General features: G+C 40.0%; 1 protein-coding gene across 2 annotated transcripts in view; it reads right to left on the minus strand.

Annotated features, from left to right (window-relative positions):
• FMN1 (formin 1) overlaps positions 1 to 22476 on the minus strand; it is a 406404-nt gene that overhangs the window by 237723 nt on the left and 146205 nt on the right. For both annotated transcript variants that reach the window (XM_032623988.1, XM_032623989.1), the window contains one exon: positions 16386 to 16447. In XM_032623988.1, the coding sequence (XP_032479879.1) occupies positions 16386 to 16447 (62 nt within the window). The remainder of the gene's footprint in view (positions 1 to 16385; positions 16448 to 22476) is intronic.

Here is a 22476-nt window from a genome sequence, read left to right on the forward strand (position 1 = left end):
TCGGGCTGGTTCCCTGTACAGTCGAGGCCTAAGGCATATCTGTTCTTACTGCGGGAGAGCAGCTCCACAAATATTCCCCTATAGAATCAGAGCATCACTGTGGTGAAGGTAGGATCCCCATTTTACGGGTTGTCCAAAGTCACAGTTGTACAAAGTAGCCGGGCTGTGACTTAAGACTGGGTCCCACTCTCAGGCCTCGTGTTCTTTCTCCCGTGCAGAGCTGTCTCTAGACACTTGTCAAGATGCCGGCAGTAGACTCTGTTTCTGTCTAAACATTACAAAGTACCTGGCTTGCTGTCAGAGGCCAAACTTTAAATGGCTGAAATAGCTTGATAGATTGTGTGAAAATTTTATGGTCCTTCCGTCAGACACCATAATTTATTGTCACATAATACACAGTTAGAAGAACCGAAAGAAACCATCCCACAAGGGCAAACAATGCGGAGGCAGTGGCCCTTTGACACGCTAAGGCCACAGGCATTATATGGATCCAATAAGAAAGCTGCTTCTACGACCGAGAAAACAACCTCTTGATCTTGCAAAATGTTTTTGGACACCTAAAGGCTCTTTTATGACTGTGGCTGATTAAAATGAAAAGCCTAAACGACTAAAATGTTCTTTTTGATGAGTTTTTGCCATGAACTATGGACCTTGTAGTCCAGTGAGATTTGAGCCCTTTGATCCTGGGCGCTCACATAAATTTAGTCATAAAACAACATTGGATTTGATTTTACTAGTGTGGCCGATGTTGCCAGATTTGTAATGCAATCTTGTTTTCTCCCCTCCTCAGTTTTAAGCCCATCCACCATTGTTTTATAGCAGAAGCAAAGGACTTTCCACTTGATTTTGGCAATCAAGCCTCAAGATTGAGCCGCTACTCTAGAATGTGGGAATTCCACAGAGAAAATAATGATGCTGTACTACATTCATCAACTTTGGGATCAATGTTATTTTATGCGCTGAGAATATCAAAAAGGAAAACCCTTTTTTTGCATGAAGATAATTACAGATTTTCACCACTTAAAAGGGTTAGGAGATGTTGTGGTTGAGAACTGTAAGTATGAAGCAGGAAAAACAAGATCAGACTTAGCATCCATAAATTTCCAGCAGGACTAACTGAAAATTAATTTTTAAAAAATCAAAAGACCCTCCAGGTTACGTATCGAACAGAACATATCTCAGTTTTCAAATTTCATTTACCTAAAAAAAACTGGTACCTGTGGGAGAAGTAAAGATTCAACAAAACATTTGTTTAACAAAAAGACGTGCAATCAATATAATGCCTAGGTTTAATTCAGTTCCTTTGCTAATGTTCCAATTATCTGCCTTTGTATGTGTCTGTACCACAAAAAATATTCCTGTAACTTCTAATTTTAGAAGTGAAAGTTTTACTATGAAAGGTCTCTGAGGAAACCAAAATACAAATAATTTTAGAAAGACCTGTATTACAGAGGCCAACATGATCAATAGTGGGGCAGCATTATTCATTTTTTATGGACTAAACATAAAACAGTTTGGGCTCACTTAGGAAGAACCATGAAATATTTAGCCTGTTCACTAGACCAGGAAATACTCATTGAAGTTGGATAAACAGTTTTTATAATTTTTTATTCATGGATTGCCTGAAGGCCAGGAAATTGCTCACCAAGATTATTCTGTAATTGACATGGGACACAAGAGTCATGAGAGGTCTCAACAATAAGGTCTAACTTAAAAAGGTTACCATAGAATATACAGGTCACTATCCTTTAGGCAATGCCTCAGGGCATTCTCAGTTGTAGTCTCTCAATCCCTGCCTGACCCCAATGAGCATCTCAGGATATGGTCCATTCGGAGGAATGTAATTCCAGCACATGTTCACTGCCTTGCCTTTTGGTGCTAATATACTGCATTAAGCCATATGAAATTGCTGTTTTAGAGTCAAAACAGGTCAAATATCAACAATTTCATAAGATTCAACTTATAAACCCCATCCAAATTTGAATAAAAACCCCCTTTATTCTATGTTTTCTCAATTTTGTGAGAAAACTTTAAATTATGTGTATTATATCTATTTGCAACAGAAAGGGGTCATGCCATATGTAGTATTAAGACACAGAGCTATATTATATACATACCCACTAACAGCTTCCAAAGACTGTATAAGAAATTGTCACCTACTTGTCGAGAAAAGTAATTGTCCTGGTGGTGTGTATGTATTCAGTTATGATGAGAGAAGGGTATGCAGATACCAAGAAAGAGCTTTCTCATTTCACAGTCAAAAGGGTAGTACAGTGTCAGCACCTTCTTCCTTCCTATTAATTAATTCATTCAACAAATATTTATTGTGTACTTATTATGTTCAAGTAGCGGTCTAGGTACCCAAGAAAAAAAATCAAGCTGTGCAAAACAGAGAGGCAACAGTGGGTTTTAGTAGCTCCAGTTTCAGCAGAAGCAACCATCAGCACTGATAGAAAGTCAGTGATTTTTGTCAGAGAGCGTGAATTCTCCCAGCCATGCCCCTGCCTTAGTCAAAGCCAGTATCACCTCCTACCCGCAAGATGGCCATGCTTCCCAACTGTCCTGTCCACTTCCACTCCGGCTCCCCTACTATTTATCCCATGCAACAGTAGCCGGGGGGTCTTTTGAAAACACACATCTATCCTATTCATGTCACACACTTCTCTGCTCAGATTTAGTAGATTCCCACTGTTCTGAGGATGAAATTGGAAAGCTTTAAGAAGACCAACCAGACCCTTCCAGAATCCAGCCTCTTGTTCCCCTCCACACCCAAGGTTTTCAAACTGTGGTGTGTGATCCACGAGTGGGATAACAAATCAATTTATGCCTCATCGCCAGCATTTTTACAATAAGAGAGTTGAATATACCAGAATACATCACGTGAAATAATTTCTGCTTAACAGAACCCTTATTTCACGCACACACAAACATGTAATCTGAGTTTTGATGTAAAATTTATTTCTTAGTCCAGGATGCAGTTTAAAAACTTTGAAAAATCCTACTCCAGAGCTTCTCCCCCAAACTCTCTCCTATTTGATACTCACTGCCCTCTGGGCACACTGGCCTCTCCAGAGTCCTCAAACCAACCACACTCCTCTTCACCCTTTGCGTCTCTGCGTAAATGTCACTTCCTAAAAGTATCCTTCCCTGACCCCTCAAATCTAAATTATAGTCTATCCATAGCACCTCGTTCTGTATTTTTCCTCACAGCACTCATCATATTAACTGATTATTTTATCAACATCTGTCTCTGACTGGACTAGAGGCTCCCTACAAGAAAGTAGAGATCGTGTGTGTTCTGTTCCCTCCAGCGCCTAGCACAGTGCCTGACACCTAGTCAGCAGTTTAACATATAGTGAATGAACGAATAACAGAGAGACCTCTAATTTCTTTTCGATGAGTCCATTCTTAGAGGAAACACAGATGCTCCATTTCAAGAGGCACTGTTTTGGTGGCTCTTTGTCTTCTGTCATATAGAATGTGCACGTATATTTATGGCCATAAACACAACACATACGGCTTCTGTTATTACATTAAGCATTATGCCTATGAGTATAGAACTATCCATACATATTTGTGTATGCTGTTCTGTGAAAAAAACTAAGAGCGATTTTCTTCTTCATGTGTTTAAGGCAAAGCTCTAAACTGGAAAGCTCCTTTAATCATCAACAGAAAACCTGGCGCTTTATTAAGAGAAAAAGAGTGAAGGTGACCTCCAGTGGTGAGACTGGGGCATGGCTTCCAAAATAATTGTAATACACAGATAACCGATCACACAGATCCACCTATCTGTGCAATACCTTTCTCAAGTAATACTTTAAATTATGCATATCATATCTATTTTCAACAGGTAGGGGGTCACTGCACACAGAGTATTAAAAGAAAATAAGCAGAAATGTATTACAGAGACACCTACAGCAGCTTTTTTTTTTTTTTTTTTTTTTCAGGAACCCCCAAAGTTATAGTGTTTAACAGCACAACTGACCAAGGTCCAAGACGTGAAGTTACCATGTTCAGGAAACAGGGTGGGCAGGGGAGGGAAATCACTCTATAAACTAAATCTATCATACGTGGTAAGAAGAAGGCACACTTTATAATTGCCACTCACAAATAATTAAAGAAATTGCCACTCATTTAAGGCAATCAGAACATCTGAGACTTGAGAATTCTCTTAGCTGAGATCGAAGATCGGAAATTTGCAAATCCCATTGAAAGGAGATAATTTTAAAATGCTAACACGGCATAGTCTTTCCCTTCATTAGCCTCTGGGTAACATGAGGGACTTAGTTTACGCTGCCTGTTATTCAGCCTTTATTGTACATTCTGTTCTTTTAACTAAACAGTAAATCCTCTGAGAACATAATCCATGTGGGGATTAAACAAAATAATCCAGGGTATGTGCTAAGTAGAATATCTGGCATATGGTAATATACAATAAATGTTAGCTGCTATTATTAAGTGATGGCTTGTTGTTTTTTTAAATAAATTTACTTATTTATTTATTTATTTATGGCTGTGTTGGGTCTTCATTGCTGCGCACGGGCTTTCTCTAGTTGTGGCGAGCGGGGGCTAGTCTTCGTTGCGGTGCGCGGGCTTCTCATTGCAGTGACTTATCTTGTTTGTGGAGCACGGGCTCTAGGCGAGCGGGCTTCAGTAGTTGTGGCACGTGGGCTCAGTAGTTGTGGCTCGCGGGCTCTAGAGTGCAGGCTCAGTAGTTGTGGCGCACGGGCTTAGTTGCTCCGCGGCATGTGGGATCTTCCCGGAAAAGGGCTCGAACCCGTGTTCCTTGCATTGGCAGGCGGATTCTTAACCACTGCGCCACCAGGGAAGTCCCCTTAAGTGATGTTTTATCTCTAGCACATTTCATATTTGACAGGTGCTCAATGAGTATTTTTATAAAAAAGATAAACTATAAAAAGCAGGGTTATATATATATAATTGCATTTTAAGGAGTTTATCTTTAGAGCAAGAACAATTTTGAAATGCAATACCTTATAGCAGAGACTTGGGGGGCCCTAACTCTTGGGGTGCTTTCACATATTCAGATATTTCTTTCATAAAATCATGGCAGCAGCAATATTTCCTTTAACAGGCAGTAATGGAAACGAGAGCATCACACATATATCACAAAAATATTAAAAGCAATGCTCTTTGGAACATTAGGTATAACATTAATCACAGAATTTATTTTTATATATATATACAGGTGCATGGTTTATATTGAGTAAACGTTACTGTCAAAGAATACACATCAACAGCCACTGGCTTAAAGTGAACTGAACATGCTGCTCCTCGGAACAAACAGTTATTTATCCGTCATCTACCACTGCCACTGTACCTCCAGTCCCATACTTAGCTAACACAACAGTTGCAATCAGCACCACGTCAACCAAGTTACAATGTCACCATGACCACAGTTTCAGATGAGAAACTGAAGCTCCGAAAGGTTTAGATCATTTAAGGCCACGCATCTAGTTGGTAATGGAGATAGGATTCAACCCAAGGAAGATTCCACACCTGTGTTTCTACTCAGCCGTCCTGCCTAGAGCTGTGTTACATTTCATCCGATGAATGGTTAGTTGACTTCATTATGTGGGTTTATTTTTCAGCAAATTCTGCTGCTAAGGTCCATCGTCCTTAAGGCCTGATATTCGACCCGAGGAGAGATCAAAGGCAAGGGTCAGTCCAGAACCAAGGTCATGGTACAAATCCTCTCTAGGCAAGGACCTTCAAGGTGGAAGAACTTTCAGAGGCTCAGTGTAGAGGCTGAGTGCCGCTTCACAGGGTTGGTGTAAGAACTCATTTAATCCTCATATCACTAAATATCAGCTATTATCACTCCTTCAGTAGAAGCAGCTGCGGTGAAATGATCAAAGCACACGCGCACACACACGCAACACACACAGACATCATATATTCACACTCTAGATTCCAAAGCCCACGTGAGGCGGGACTTGTTAGAAGAAGCACGGGTGCCCATTTATCACAGGTGGGCACATCCTACAAATAGGTGACAACACAGGGAAGAGGCACATCGCCCATTTGCTTAAGGAGTCAGCAATGCTGGAGCTCTGTTGGGGAAGATAGGTTTGAGAACAGCTGAGGAACTATATTCAAATTGCAGAAATCAACGAAGTGAGTAGCTGGCAAGATGCAGAGAAGTTTTGCCACTGTATTTTCTTACTTAATTTATGGTCTCAGAAATTGATTCCTCTGAGATTCAGGTTTCAAATCTCTAAGATGAATATAGACAAATATCAAGATTATGGTGACAAATACTAGAGGCTCTTCCTCAAGCTGGGCTCAGGACCAGCTACGAGAAATGCAGTTCTAGGTGCTCTTTTCTTCTATACTTAGGTAGGAAGAACAGTTCGTCATTTCTGAACCCAGCGAAATAAGAGGTCTCTGTTGCTCTTTTTTCTTTCTTTATAAACATCACATAAATGTCACCATTTTTTTGTTTTTTTACCATAGAAAGAGCTTGTACAGGATAAAAATAAGGGATGATCTGCAGAAGTCTTTGCCACAGGATGAGGGGAAGAGGGAAAATGAAAAGTTAGAAAACCATTATACTAGAGAAAATGCGTCAAATCAGCTGACAAGTGGACAGTGGAAACAGAGTAGACTTAGAAACCAGACAGACCTGGTTAGGAGATCTTGCCATTCCACCAGCCAGCTATGAAAACGCAGGACAGCACTTAACTTCCGAGCCTCACTTGTTTAGAAATTACGTATATAAAGCACCAAGTAGAGTGCCTGGCCGTTTGTACTTCATATTCAACAATTATGGTCATAACCATCTCCAATTAAGTCAGAAAGCAAAGGGTACTCAGCATTTAAACTCTGAAAATCAAACAAAGCTTCTCCCTATTGCTTCCTAAAAATGCAGTAGAGGGCTTCCCTGGTGGCGCAGTGGTTGAGAGTCTGCCTGCCAATGCTGGGGACACAGGTTCGTGCCCCGGTCCGGGAAGATCCCACATGCTGCGGAGCGGCTGGTCCCGTGAGCCATGGCCGCTGAGCCTGCACTTCCGGAGCCTGTGCTCTGCAACGGGAGAGGCCACAACAGTGAGAGGCCCGCGTACCGGGGAAAAAAAAAAAAAAAAAAGTAGTAGAACACCAACCACACCCAAGTGTTCGCACAAAGAGCTATCTCTTGCTCACCCTTCCAACACAGCTGCCCTCTCTATTCCATCAATAGCCCTTTCAGGGAAGGACAGGAGGAAGAAAGAAAGGGAATAAGGAAGGAAGGAAAAAGGAAGAGAAAAGAAATGTAAGAGCCCACAAAGGTCTAAAAGCTCCAAGGATGTTTGCTTGGTACGCATGAAACCATGGAGGAAAGAGGATGAGAACTTTCCTACTTAGCCTCTCCAAGCTCTACACCGGGGGTCGCCAGCGTGGATGTCTACAGGGCCTGGCAATCAACAGCAGCAAGACAACAGGGAACGTGGGGAAGAGTTGTGGCAAATTAAGAGTACACGTGCTCATTTAAATTGATTCAGGGGTGACTTTTTAAATGACATTAACATGAGCAAACTCACTCCTTTGGATTGTGTTTGATGGCACCATAAAGTTAAGAACTCTTTGGCGCTCCTAATGCTACCTCTAAAACAGCTTTCTACTGAAATACCTTGAGTCATGAAGAAATTTCTAGCAACGTCCAGTCATACTGCTCAGCAACTATTCATCATATTATGACTCATTGCCCAGCACTGCTGCAGGTAATGTGGGACCAGGGGACCTCAAAGACTTCTGGGATGAGTTGAGGCGGACACACGGGCCCACTCTTCCCAGGCCAGAAATAATTGAACTTCAGAAGGAAATGTAGACTACCTAGTCCTATACTCTTACTTTATGGGTAAAAAAACCTATTACTCACCCAATGGTACACGACTGTACAAAACACACAGCATTATGAAGCAAGGCAGGACAAGTGTGGGGAGAAGGAAGCACTCCCCACAGGCTCAGCGTACTTCATTCTCTTCCTCGTTTCTCATGAAGAGTCAAAAAAGCAAAAGCCTATGCCAGAAACTAACACAACATTGTAAATCAACCATACTTCAATTTAAAAACATTTTTTAAAAAGCAAAGGCCAACATTCAAAAAGTCACTGGTCCAACATCAGCCTGTCCCCTAAAGTCAAAAACTAGTGAAAAAAGAATAACCATCTGGGCCCACATGAGTGACTCAAGTTCAGAGTTTAAGACTCGGTGGGGTTTTTACAGCAGCACTATTCACAACAGCCAAAACATGGAAATAACCTAAATGCCCATCATCAGATGAATGGATAAAGAAGATGTGGATGGAATACTACTCAGCCATGAAAAAGAACAAAATAATGCCATCTGAAACAACATGGATGCAACTAGAAATTATCATACTAAGTGAAGTAAGTCAGAAAAAGACAAATACCACTTGATATTATTTATATGTGGAATCTAAAATACGGCACATATGAACCTATCTACAAAACAGAAACAGACTCAACTCACAGACACAGAGATCAGACTTGTGCTTGCCAAGGGGGAGGCAGGTGGGAGAGGGATGGACTGGGAATTTGGGGTTGCAAACTAAATATTACATTTAGAATGGATAAACAACAAGGTCTTACTGTATAGCACAAGGAACTATATTCAATCTCCTGGGATAAACCATAATGAAAAAGAATGTTAAAAAAAAAAGAATGTGTGTGTGTGTGTGTGTCTGTGTGTGTGCGTGTGTATGTGTAAAACTGAGTCACTTTGCTGTACAGCAGAGATTGGCACAACACGGTAAATCAACTATACTTCAATTTAAAAAAAAAGAAGACTCAGCGGGGATGTTTGGAGCCCATGGCCTCTGAGAGGTAAACAAAGCCGGCATCAGCCTCAATGATACAAATGAAAGTAAAGCACACACTCTTCATTCTACAACCATTTTCCCTCTATCAGCAAATGCAGCTTGAAAAAATAATGGAATTATGTGGGGCAAGACAGCATCTTGAAGGCTGAGACAAAGGGCTCCTGGGCTAAGTCAGCTAGGGAATTAATTGCTTTGTGTTTTCCATCAAAGTTCAACTCCAAATATATCTACAAGCTTCTAGGTAGCCAGGGGCCCAACAGGCATCTCAACACCAGCAAACCAGCAAATCTACTAAACTCCTAACATTGTACTGTATATACACAATGAAACAATAAATTAAAATAATATTTCCCAACACTCTGTCTTCTTTCCTGGCATCTCGGTAATGAAATATCGGCACTTAGGGGAATACCATAATGGTTTAATGAAATCATCATATTTCATATTTGCAAAAGTTTTGTTTATCAATCTACAAATTACTCCCCTTCCCTCAAAGTATTCTCCATAAATTAATAGATTCAAATGTGTTGTGTTGATAACAAAGAACATAACAGATGGGAAAGGCTCAGGATGTACGTGTCTTTATAAATTTAGCTGTATCGGCTCAAGTTTGTACTCAATTTTGTTTCAACAGCAGTGTGTTTACTATTAGAAATGGACCAGTGGGGTGGGTTGGAGAGACAAAAGTAAGGAAGTCTACAAGTTCCTCTTAGTGGAGGCCAACATACCATTTGGTTCTCTGGGGGACCACGAGGTAGAATGCAAGTTAATTTCTAGTTTGGCGCCCATCCCTGGATCACTTCACAGTAGGAGTTACCAGATTAGAAATGTGCCGGTGTTGCACAATGAGCAGGGGCCTGCCAGAGGCCATTGCTCAGTTAAGTTTCCCCTTAGTGAAGGACTGTGCCTGTGATGAATGGGGTAAATAGAAAAGGTTCCCGTAAAGGAAATGTGACGGCTGGCTAGTTCTTTTTCTTCTGTCCCACAACCCAAAGAACATTAGTTAATAACAGATAAAACAATGTGTCATTTCCATGGCACTTACTTCCAAACTGCTGAAAGTGCTGGTCAAAAACAATATTCTTAAATTATCCAAGCTCCTCAAAAGCCAGATGTGGGGCACGCATTGTTTTTTTTTCGACTTTCAAAATTGAAGAAGTCAAGAGTCAAAGAAGTCCTACCCGTCCCTCATGCTTTTCCCCGTCAGAAAGAAGAACCGGCCCTCCTATCGAAGCTGCATTTACCATTCTGAGAAGCTGCATCCCCTCCCTGACTCAGGTATCCTAATCAGCCCTGGGAGGCTCGAGGGCAGAGTGTCACTGAACACCCGAACAGTGTCCCACGGAAGCAAGCAGAGCTGAGAAGAGCCCCTCCCCGGCTTAGAAAGGGGAACCTCCGGAAGAAGCCAAAAGGAAAACGGGGGAGGGGGGTGTAAATAACAGGGCTTTGGAGACTGAGTTACATAACCCTAAGGCTGAAAGGACACCGTGGTGGACAAATTGAAATTTTAAAAAATGTATGCTTGGGCCAATAATAAAAATTCAAAGGTACTATTAGTATATGGCCTGGTCCGTCCCTCATTTTATAAATTAGGAAAGTGAGTCCAAAAAATTGCCCGAAGTTCACATTGCTCTTCGTCCCCAAAGTAAGACCTCACTCCAGACCTTCTGTTTCTAGATCTAACATTCTTTCCATTAATGTTGCACTGATTAATAGAAAGAGCATCGGCTTCAAAGTCAGACAGATCTAGGTGGATTCAAATTCAGGTTCCTCCACTTACTAGTCTAGGACTTCTGACAATTCATGGTCTCTGGGAGCCTCAGGCTCTGTCATGTATAAAATGGGGACAAATCTATTACTTTGCTTCTATTTCTACATTTACTCTTTATGATACAAACGCCAAATGCATAGAACAAAGGTCGGCACACAGTGAGGATCTGATTACATTTAGGTGCTAATGTTTTTGAATCATAGGTTGTTAGATATTTCAAAGAAATATCTATGTGTCATCTCTGTGCCAAGCACTTTGCTGGGTTCTTTCAAAGACAGAAAGAAAACTGCTCCCCCCAGGTGCCTACAATCAGATTAATAAGCAGGACCTTGATAGCATGAAAAGGTGATGAGACCACTCAAAGGATTTCACTTGAACTCAGAATGTGCCTTGTACATTAAGATTATACGAATCAACATAGAGTAGTTCAGAAACATCAGTTACTTGGAGGAAAAAAAGAATTATGTGAGAAACAAGCTATACAGTCCTCCTTCCCTCCCTCCCTCCATTCTTCTCTATTCATGGTAAAGCTCTAACAGGGGAACAAGATACTTGGCAAATTTATTTGACCATGAAATACTTTTGTCAAGGAGCATTTCAGAGGCTCACCGTTCAGTAGAATGAGCTTTGGGAAAGCCCGGTTTAGACCCCCTGATATAGAGAGAGCACAGATGCCGAAGAACAGCTGGAAGATCATGGAAAAGTCACCCTAAAAGAATAAGTCAAAGTCCCAGGGAAGTCCTCAACCAAACGAGCCTGAGGACCACTCTAAACTCAAGCTGCCTAATTATAAGGAGACCTATGCAAGGCAAAAGGAATGAGAAATAGTATTTACTGAGCATGTGTTGGTAACCGGGTATACGTCATATTGAACAATCCTAGAAGGGAGGCATCATCAAATTATCATAATTTTTTAAATTATTTTTTTAATTGAGCTATAGTTGATATATAATATTTTATAAGTTACAGATGTACAACACAGTGATTCACAATTTGTAAAGGTTATACTCCATTTACAGTTATTGTAAAATATTGGTTATATTCCTTGTGCTGTACTATATACCCTTGTAGCTTATTTATTTATATTTTAGTATATAAAATTGATTTATATAGATTATATTGCTTTATTGAGTTTTTTAAATCATAAAACTAGTACATATGCATGTTGAAAATTCAAGGAATTCAGAACTGCCTAATTAACAAAGAAAAATATCCTAACCTGGCAACCACTGTAAACATTATGGGAAATAAAATTTTCAAATCACTATTTATGAGCCCACACAGGCACATACACACAATTTTTATGATAGGAATCATACCACTAATAGGCAACTTAATTTTTTTTTACTCAATAATGTTTAATCTATCTTAAATATCAGTACTACATTCTACAGTGTAGTGAGCATCTGTTATTTTTTTTAAACATCTTTATTGGACTATAATTGCTTTACAATGGTGTGTTAATTACTGCTTTATAACAAAGTGAATCAGCTATACATATACATATATCGCCACATCTCCTCCCTCTTGCGTCTCCCTCCCACCCTCCCTATCCCATCCCTCTAGGTGGTCACAAAGCACTGAGATGATCTCCCTGTGTTATGTGGCTGCTTCCCACTAGCTTATTTATTTTATACATAATAGTTTGTACCTCTTAATCCCTTACCCCTATCTTGCCCCTCCCCTCTTCCCTTTCCCCACTAGTAACCACTAGTTACTATATCTGTGAGTCTATTTTGTTAGATTCACTAGCTTGTCTTATTTTTTTAGATTCCACATATAAATGATATCATACAGTAATTGTCTTTCTCTGACTTATTTCACTTAGCATAACACCCTCTAAGTCCATCCATGTTGTTGCAAATGGCCAAATTTCATTCTTTTCTATGGCTGAGTAGTATTCCACTGTATGTACAGTTGGATGTATAGGATGGACAGTTAGGTTGCTTCCATATCTTGGTAATTGTAAACAATGCTGCTATGTACAGTGGGGTGCATGTCTTTTTGAATTAGTGTTTTTGTTTTTTTCAGATATACACCCAGGAGTGGAACTGCTGGGTCATATGGCAGTTCTGTTTTTAGTTTTTTGAGAAACCTCCATACTGTTTTCCACAGTGGCTGCACCAATTTATATTCCCACCAACAGTGTAGGAGGGTTCCATTTTCTCCACATCCTTGCCAACATTTGTTATTTGTGCATCAATATGATTATTATTGCACAAATGCTGAAACTGAGAGAAGTCCCAGAGACGTTGACTAATTTCCTAATGTCACCATGCAAGGAGTTGAACTGAATCCTGACTCGAAAACCTGAGTTCTTTCATACTCTCGTCACGCATAAAATAGTATCACACCTGGTTCTCTGACTACGATAAGACAAAGCTCAACTATGTAGAGAAAGATTTTCCACGAGAGCTGTGATAGTGACTGTCAAACCTTGCTCCTAGACAATCCTGAAGGAAAAACTCTTCATTTATACCGTGGTAAAATTAGTTTTATTACATGCCTTAAAAGGGCAGGTGTGAACTATGTTTCTACCCAATGGCCATGAACTTGTTATGCAATAGCTACCACAAGCAAAAATTTCTCAAATAAGTATCTGTAAATGTAAGGTGCCACTTTTTCAAAAATAAAATCAGTAACACAGAATTACTCAAAACTGAAAACTGAACTAGATGATACTGAATATTATGAAGTGATCATATACTCTCTAAGGCAGAGTTTGCTACATAAAGGGCATATTAGGCAAAATTTAAGAATTTTGCTGGTTATAATCATAAATGACATGAAATAGTCAAGCCATGGAAAATGTCTGACCTGCCACCACTCTCCTGCTGGAGCTTTCAGTAGAAAAGTCAGTCAAGTGCTTTGAGTTGAAGGTATATATAAATTGATGGAATTTGGAAATGGATTCATTCAAGTCATCAATAATTTTTTGCTTTTGAACTACAGGGAGACTATGTATCTAAGGTGCTACACGTTTTGAAAAGTTGGTCCCAGGACCAAGCCCTTTCTAGAGCACAGCCTTCCACAGAGCATGCATGAGATTACAACTCCAGACTCCCCACTTACAAGCCTTGGGACTCTGGGCTGAAAGTTTCAACTTCCAATCAAATCACTTAAAATGGTAAGGATTCCATTTTCCAGGTGGGGGAATTGAACAATTAAATGACTTCCCTACAGATCTATGGTCTAAAACAGAATAGCAAACTGAGTTTAGGTTCTCTGTTGAACCATGCTATTTCTTTAAAGTCTATGAAAACAGTCTCAAAAAACTAAATGTCATACATATCAAATCTTGTATATGGCGATAGAATGGATCACTTTTCTTGTATCCTTTAAGCATGGAACCTTTCTTATTCTAGAAAGGCATTTTGAAGAAGTCCTGAAATACGTCTGACTTCTCCGTGACCTGTTAAGTGGAGAAAGAAAATCTAACAGGCAATGAAGGCTGCAAGTGGAAATCCACATAAAGAAATGAGTAAGGAAACAGCTGCTCACCAATTGTCTTTAACCAGTCCTGTGACAGGAGATGTGACTTTGTTACTTTGTGGAATAAAACAGGTGGAGAAGGTATTATTCAGTGAGTACCCCAAGAGTGCAGCCAGGCTGGGTTGTTGTTTTACAAATTTGTGTCTGTTCTGACTGGTTGGTGTTGCTACCCACCTAGTTATTTTCTACATCTCCCAGAGAGCAGGGGTTCATGACGGCATACAGGAGCCAGGCAGGGAAAACGGCCCACAATGGGAACAGTGGCAAACTAGAGAACACGTGTCCTCGTCGAAGTGACGTCTGCCCCTTAACCCCAGCAGGTTAAAGCCATACAGGAAAATAAGCCCAACACTGCCAGCTTTTCCAATTTTTTTTTTAGAAGCAGCTAGCAATCTCTCCATATTTGAAACTATTCCTAATTGAATCTTTAAAATTCTCTGTTTGCCTACAAGACACTTCTCTAGGTCAGATGAGGAATAAGAGTTGCCAGTTTCCTATCGCGAGCTGTCAGACTGCTGGACTAGTTCCCAACTACAGTTCAGCATACAGATGGGGTACACTGCCCCATCCGTACGCTGATGGCGATAGCGTGCCATTGCCACAGGGTTTCAGCAAGTTGGTATAGATCATCAATATGGGACTTTTTTTTAGTTTACTAACAGCATTACAAGAACGTAATTATTTCAGAGATACTTAAAACTGAAGGTATAATTAGGAACATTTTTTAACGTTTACTACTGTCAATCATATCTTGGTCTAACCTTTATTTTAAGTGGAGATCATGATCCCAATATACTTTTTCCCCTTCCATTTACTCTTCTCTTCCCCTTCTCCAACTGTCTCCTAGTTTGAGATGTGAGATCATGGGACTTTTGTGGAGATGAAAAGACGTGAAATAATGCACAGAACATGACTAGAAAAATGCCCAGCACAAAGAAAGAACCCGGAGATTGTAAGTACCTGTGGTTCCTGTGAATATTATTTAGCTGTCAAAGTCCTCCCAAGGCTGGTCTACAACTTGAGGAAGGTACTGTTAACTCTTATAGCTGAGCTGTTAAAAAGACTTCTCACAGAATCACTTCTGTACCACCCTCTTTAGCAATCTGCCTCTTAAATTAATCCCTACTTCAGCTTCTCTGAGACAGCTGAGAATCTTTTGCACACCAGAACAAAGGAAAAAAGGTCTCTGTAGAACCTTTGGCAACAAAGGAGATAAGGGCCTCCCCCTCTCTTTGTCCCCTAGGAGTCAGAGGTACTTTTCCACTTTTTTGTTTCTTTGTGAAATGGACTCATTCTCTCCTCCAAACTACTTAAACCAAGCTGGAGAGGGGTGGCCTGTATTCATACCCCATATGACTTATTTAATGGTCTTTCTGCTACCTGCAGTGACTTCATATACAGTCCAGTACACCATCACAGTTATTTTTAAAAGGATATTATCATTTAATGGAAAGAAGAATATTTGATCCACACACTCACTGACTTAGCATGTAATGAGTTAAGCACTATACATACTACCAAGTTTGATTTGAATTTCGCTAATATTCTCTCCTGAGATATGGGGTCAACCCCAGCCATCAGTAAACTAGAATCAGTGCCTGATTCAATATTTAGTTATGTGAAATTAAGACTCTCAAACTTCCTGTTACAGGCACAGCAAGCAAATACCAAACATAGGGAATGGTAATGAGTGGGACAAAGGAAATGATCCCTCAGACTTTCTGGGCTTCACAAAGGAGATCAAGTCAGCAACTTCCAAGCACTCCCTGGGGATATGGAATGGCTGGCCCAGCACAACTCTTCCTCCTACTAGGGCCACTTCCTTAAGTGCTTTAATCTGCTTGACATCACATTGCAGACATATGCTAAGCGACAGACAGATACGAACACATGGCTGGGAGGATGTCCAACAAAATAATTCGCACTGTGCGCAGGAAACAATCTTTCAAAGCCTTCTTATAAACAGTAAAAGCGTAAATACTCTTATCTTCTTGCCTGCTTTCCAAATAAAACCATCATTGTCTCCAATCAAATCCTTTTCCCAAATGCATTTGTGGGTTTTTTTTTGTTTTTGTTTTTGTTTTTTTAAAATAGGAATTGAATTCCATTAAAAATGGAGTTCAAGGCTTTCATCCCCAGGATAAACTCAAGGCCCGGTGGCAGGTGCAAGGTGCAGATGCTGTCTAGGTAAATATGTCAACAAAAGCAGAGTCTTTACTTCAGCACATGAGAAAACCAAGTATCAGTCTCAGATAACCAGTTCAGGAGAATCAAAGAGATATACCTGCAGGTTTTCAATTTCTTCTTTGTGCTCCCTCTTCAAGTGTAGAATAGCAGCTTGGTATTCTGTAATCACAAGAGAAGCCAATTACAAAGAAGCACAAAATTAGGCACAAAATTCAAGTGAATATTTCCAAGATTCCAGAGGCCCTCCTACAAGTCAACTGAGTAAATAAATACCACAGTTTGACATTAACCTGATAAGAGATGATGAAAACGGGGGCAAATCAGAGCAAGAAGCTCAGAACAGAAGGGAGATTTACTCTGATTTAGCAAATCCTGAATTATGAGACGTCCCAAATTAAGCAGATCGGATAGGGTTAAACAAAAAAAAAAGAAAAAGGTATAATAAGTGTTCCAGATAAAGACCGGGTCTGGTGTTTGTCTTTGAGGAGTTAAAGCCCCACAAAGAACAAATACAGTCATGTTAAGAGCAGACACACAGGAAATAAAAGAAAACTCTACGTGAGATCACAGAACTCTATTTTTAACTGTTTCCCCCCCCCAAAAAAGAAAAGAAATCTCCATTTGAATAAGCAAGCACCCAGGGCTGATTTTAATCTTTAGATCACTTCAGAAAGTCAAGACCATTTGTCACATGGATGAGAGACTCTAGGGTGAGTTGAGGTTGAAAGGAGGACAAAAATAAATTTCTGGTCCAATTTTCGTCTGAGTCTAATGTTTATTCCAACAATAAGTCCTAAGTGTACACAGGAACTCCTGCCAACCACTAAAACTACCATCCCGCTGGCAAAGCATGAAGCACCCGGGATGACTTTATTTCCAGCAGGACAACTAAGAATGTGGGGTCAGTCACAGCACTATACAGGCTGCAGAGAACCACAAAGCAAAATGCTAGAAGAAAAAATTGCTGTGGGATAAGTCGCTTTATTTTTTTTTTAAACACAAATATGTTTGCGGCTGTGATTATGAGTAAGAAAGAAGTCATTTAGATGTCACTTAAAAATGTATGAAAAGGCATGTTATTTCTTCAGATGGATTTCAGAAATTCAGGCATGAAAGTTTAGGTTTCAATTCAAAAGTCGATGACACACACACTATATATAAAATAGATAACTAATAAGAACCTACTGTATAGCACAGAGAACTTGTCTCAATACTCTGTAATGGCCTATATGGGAAAATAATCTAAAAAAGAGTGGATGTATGTATAACTGATTCAGTTTGCTGTACAGCAGAAACACAACACTGTAAATCAACTATATTCCAATAAAAAATTTTTTTTTAAAGTGGATGAGGAAAATCTCTGGGAAAGCTGTGAGAGAGAGGAGTGTTGCTGTTGATAACTGTGACTAACCACACCACTACTCTGATGGGAAATGTGTTCCACTGAACTACGATCCCTCAGCAAGTTCTGTGGGTTCTATACCCAAACCCTACCTTCAATCAAAGCACTTCTCATCAACTCCACAACCACCACTATGGTCCAAACCACCACCATCTTTTCCCTGGACCACCGCAGTAATATGCTTTCATTCCCACCACCACCATTAACTCATCTCACCAAAGCCTGAGCGATCTATTAAAGGCATGAATTGGATCATGTCTCATTCCTGGCTTTCCACTTGAAGTAAAATCAAAACTCCCTGCAGGGCTTCCCTGGTGGCGCAGTGATTGAGAGTCCGCCTGCCGATGCAGGGGACACGGGTTCGTGCCCCGGTCCGGGAGGATCCCACGTGCCGCGAAGCGGCTGGGCCCGTGAGCCATGGCTGCTGAGCCTGCGCGTCCGCAGCCTGTGCTCCGCAACGGGAGAGGCCACAACAGTGAGAGGCCCGCGTACAAAAAAAAAACAAAAACAAAAAACAAAAAACTCCCTGCGGCAGTCCATAAGGCCTTTCATGACCTTACACCTGCATACCTTCTACATGCCACTTTCCCCTCTCACTACATGCCAGGCACATTGGCTTTCTTGCTATTCCTTGAACTTGTCAAGTTTTCTACCTCAAAATCTTTACTAATATTGGGGACAATAATGATGGATTGCATTTACTGAGCACTTACTATATATCAGGCCTTATCTAAGTATTTCATATGTATTAACTCATTTTGTTCCCACAATAACCCTATGATGTAGGTACATTATCCCCATTACAGATGAAGAAACTGATGCATAGAGAAGCAGCTTATCCAAGGAAGCTGAATAAGTTGCAGAACTAAAATCATGCATAATTCAATGGGTGAATGTATAAATAAACTGTGGTATATCCATAGAATGCAATACTCCTCAGCAATAATAAGGAATGAACTACTGTTACATCAACAAAGACGAATATCAAAGGCATTATGCAGAGTGAAGGAAGTCAGTCTCAGAAGGTTAACTATTGTTTAATTTCATTTCTATAACATTCTGGAAAAGGCAAAACCATAGGGATGAAGAACAGATCAGAAAAGCAGTGGCCAGAAGTTAGAGATGGGGGGAAGGTTTGACTACAAAGGGGCAGCGTACAAAGGAATTTTGAAGGTGATGTAACTATTCTCCGTCCTGATTATGGTGGTGGTTACATGAATCTATACATCGGGTTAAAACTCAGGATCAGAATTTTCATACCAAAAAGAAAAAAGTTAACTCTACAGTATGTTAATTTTTAAATATTACAAGTATTTAACTTTTCAATGTTTTCCCTAAGAGAGTCAGCATAACACAAGAATACCTGTTACTACCACTTCTATTCATTGTTTTCCTAAGGGCACTAGCAGATGCAGTAAGACAAGAAAAAAAAGAAACACATGTGCATACACACATATTTTTATATATAATAAAGGAAAAACTAAAGCCATTATTCACTATGATTGTGTATTTAGAAAATTCCAAAAGATTCTGCAGATAAAATGTTAGAATTAATATGTGAGTTTAGTAGAGTTGCTGGATATTAAATCAGTATACAACAATCCTGATATTAGCAACAGTTTAACAAAGAACACTTGACACAGTACCTCTAAAAGCATAAAGTACTTAGAACCTTACCAAAAATATGTTAAGACTTCATATGAGAAAATAGAAACACTATATTGAAATATATTACCAAGAAGGACACAGAAAGTGAGCAAGCCATGTTTTTGATAAGACTCAATATTGTAAAGATGTTTATTTTTCCAAATTGATCTACAGATTCAATGCAATCCCATTCAACATTTCTAAGGGTTTTTGTTTTGTTCAAACTTAAGGAGCTCATTCTAAAACGCTTACTGAAGCACAAACGTGCAAAAAGCCAGTAAGAGCCAAGAAACTCCAATTAAATATCAGAGTAAGACAACTTGCCTTACCATCTAATAAAGAAATACCTTTCCATATCACAACCTAATTAAGGTAGCGTGGTACTGAAAGAGGGATAAGAGACAGACAAATAGACTAGAGAGCCCAGAAACAGAACATAAATTTATGGTCACTAGATATGACAGAAGCAGCACAAAAGATCTTTCTTTAGAGTAAGAGTAGTCTTTTCAATAACTATTGGCTGGGAAAAGTGGATATTCACATGAAAACTGGATCCCAACTTTATCCCAAGTAAGGAGCTAAACTGTAAAAAACGGAACTGTAAGTATTTTATAAGATAACATAGCATAGTATGTTTATAGCTTCAGGGCAGGGAGGAATTTAGGATTCAAAAAAGCATCACATATAAAGGAAAAGAAACTAATAAACTTGACTGTATTAAAATTAAGAACTTCTTTTCATCAAAATATGCCATGAAGAGAGAGAAAAGACAAGCCACGGAGTGGGAGAATATACTTGGAACAAATAAAGATCTAGTATAAATATATGTAAATAGTTCCTAAAACACTATGGAAAATGAAAAATAGACCAAAATGTCAATAGACACTCTAAGAAGAGGACATACAAGTAACAGATGAATTGAACGGGGCTCATTCTCACTAGTAATCAGGGATCGAGCTGGACAAAACTGACTGCTGGTGAAGATGTGGAACAACGGAAACTCTCATACCCTTGTGGCAGCAGTGCAAACCGGTACAATTACTATGGAAAATGTTTGACATTTTCTGATAAAATTGAAGATATTCATACCTCCTTACCCAACAATCCTAGTCCTAGGTACACAAATGAAAAAACTATACAAGGAAAGCAAATCATATTAACAAAAGTCGGGATAATGGTGGCATCCAGGAGAGGAGGAATTGAGTTGGGCTATGATGGAACAAGCATGTTCACTGAAAAACTATTCTTTAACCTCTACGCCTTCTATACCGTTTTCTTTATGTATACCTAACATAAAAATATAAGAAAAAAGGTCACTCTGGTTATAATAATTTTCTCATATATCATATAAAGAATATCATATAGGCATAAGAGTCTCTAGATGGATCAAATAAGAATAAAACAATTCAGTAAGTGTGCGTCTGGTATACATATTGAGTCCTAACCTATATGATGATCAATATCTAAACCTTAATCAATTCCAAGTCTCTACAAAGTAAACAAAGGAAGCTTAGCTAAACCAACCTTCCTGCAAAACTGAGGCCCCTTGGGAATAACGGCTACATCCTAAATAGAAATCACATCGAATATATTTGGAAATGATTCATTTTGTGTAAATTGCACCTGTAAGGGTGTGACAGATATAGTTATGACTAATCAACAGACTGATGAAGATCACTGCAAAGCTAACATGCAGTAAATCTTGATTCATCTCCTCCTCAAACAAGTATTTGTGCCAACAGTCCCAGTGTGACAGGTGGCAAGAAAACACACCCCCGTTCCTGACAAGGATGACAAAATACAATCTCTGGGCAGCATGCAGAAGGAGGAAGTTAAGGCCCTCACTAGTGGAATGCTCACTTTGAGGGTTCATAAGAGAACGGTAAGAGAATATAAAGGTTACAGAATAACAAATCATAGTTGGTTGGTAGTTTTCAATTGTGTCTTGTTGGTGGCCGTCCCCTCCCTCCACATTTTTTGGGTTTGCCAATGCCTTGGAGTGGACCAAGGCAAATCCTCCCTGTCTCTTGGGGGTGATGATGGGGAGGCAGAGGTCTCCACTCAACACAAAGGATGTTTTTGTTTCTTAAAAAAGAGAACTTGGGAGGTTTCCCTGGTGGTGCAGTGGCTGAGAGTCCCCCTGCCGATGCAGGGGACATGGCTTCAGGCCCCAGTCCAGGAAGATCCCACATGCAGCGGAGCGGCTGGGCCCATGAGCCATGGCCGCTGAGTCTGCGTGTCCGGAGCCTGTGCTCCGCAACGGGAGAGGCCACAACAGTGAGAGGCCCGCGTACGGCAAAAAAAAAAAAAAAAAGAAAGAACTTGGGAATTCCCTCGCGGTCCGGTGGTTAGGACTCTGCACTTCCACGGTAGGGGCCACGGGTTCAATCCCTGGTCAGGGAACTAAGATACCGCATATCATGTTGCACGGCCAAAAAAAAGAGAGAGAGAGAGAGAGAGAGAACTCAACCCTGAAATTCAGTAGTTTGGGGATTCTATGAATGTGTGAAAAGGAGGAATAGAGATTTGGACTATAAGGGCTTGAAAAAGGCAGACTTCTTTGAAGCCTCATTAGCCCCAGTGGAAACTAACAAATGGATTCAGATAACCTAGCCCACAAAAAAGAAGTCTGAAGAATGTCTTTTAAGAAAATACTATATAATATGGAAAGACAGAAAAAGGAAAAGGGATCCTGACTGACAGGATTCAACATTTGAGGAAAATAAGAACTTCCCTCCATAAAAATATAGTTCTTTCTAGTCAAGTACTTGATCTAATTGGTAGTGACCCTTTTTATTGTACAAACCTTTGTTTTTGATCAGCTCACAACAACAAAACGTCCTTTCTGCCAGATACCATACCAGGGTTGTGTTCTCCACCTCACCAAGAGCAAAGTGAAAGATGATCTGTGTAACGTGGGGGCATGTGGGAACCACTGCTGCAGTTTGTCACGGACTGAATGAGCTTCTCTTAGTTACATAAGGGTATAGATAACATTACTCAGCGCCGTTTCTCAGGAACTGTTCTAAGCACTTTACAGAGGTTAACTCATGCCATCCTCACATCACACAAGGTGGATCTTATATCAAGGCCCATTTTATAGACGGAGAGACTGAGGCACACAGGTTGAACAACTTCC

The sequence above is a fragment of the Phocoena sinus genome, chromosome 2 (assembly GCF_008692025.1).
Source record: "Phocoena sinus isolate mPhoSin1 chromosome 2, mPhoSin1.pri, whole genome shotgun sequence".
In the NCBI taxonomy this organism is placed as follows: Eukaryota; Metazoa; Chordata; class Mammalia; order Artiodactyla; family Phocoenidae; genus Phocoena; species Phocoena sinus.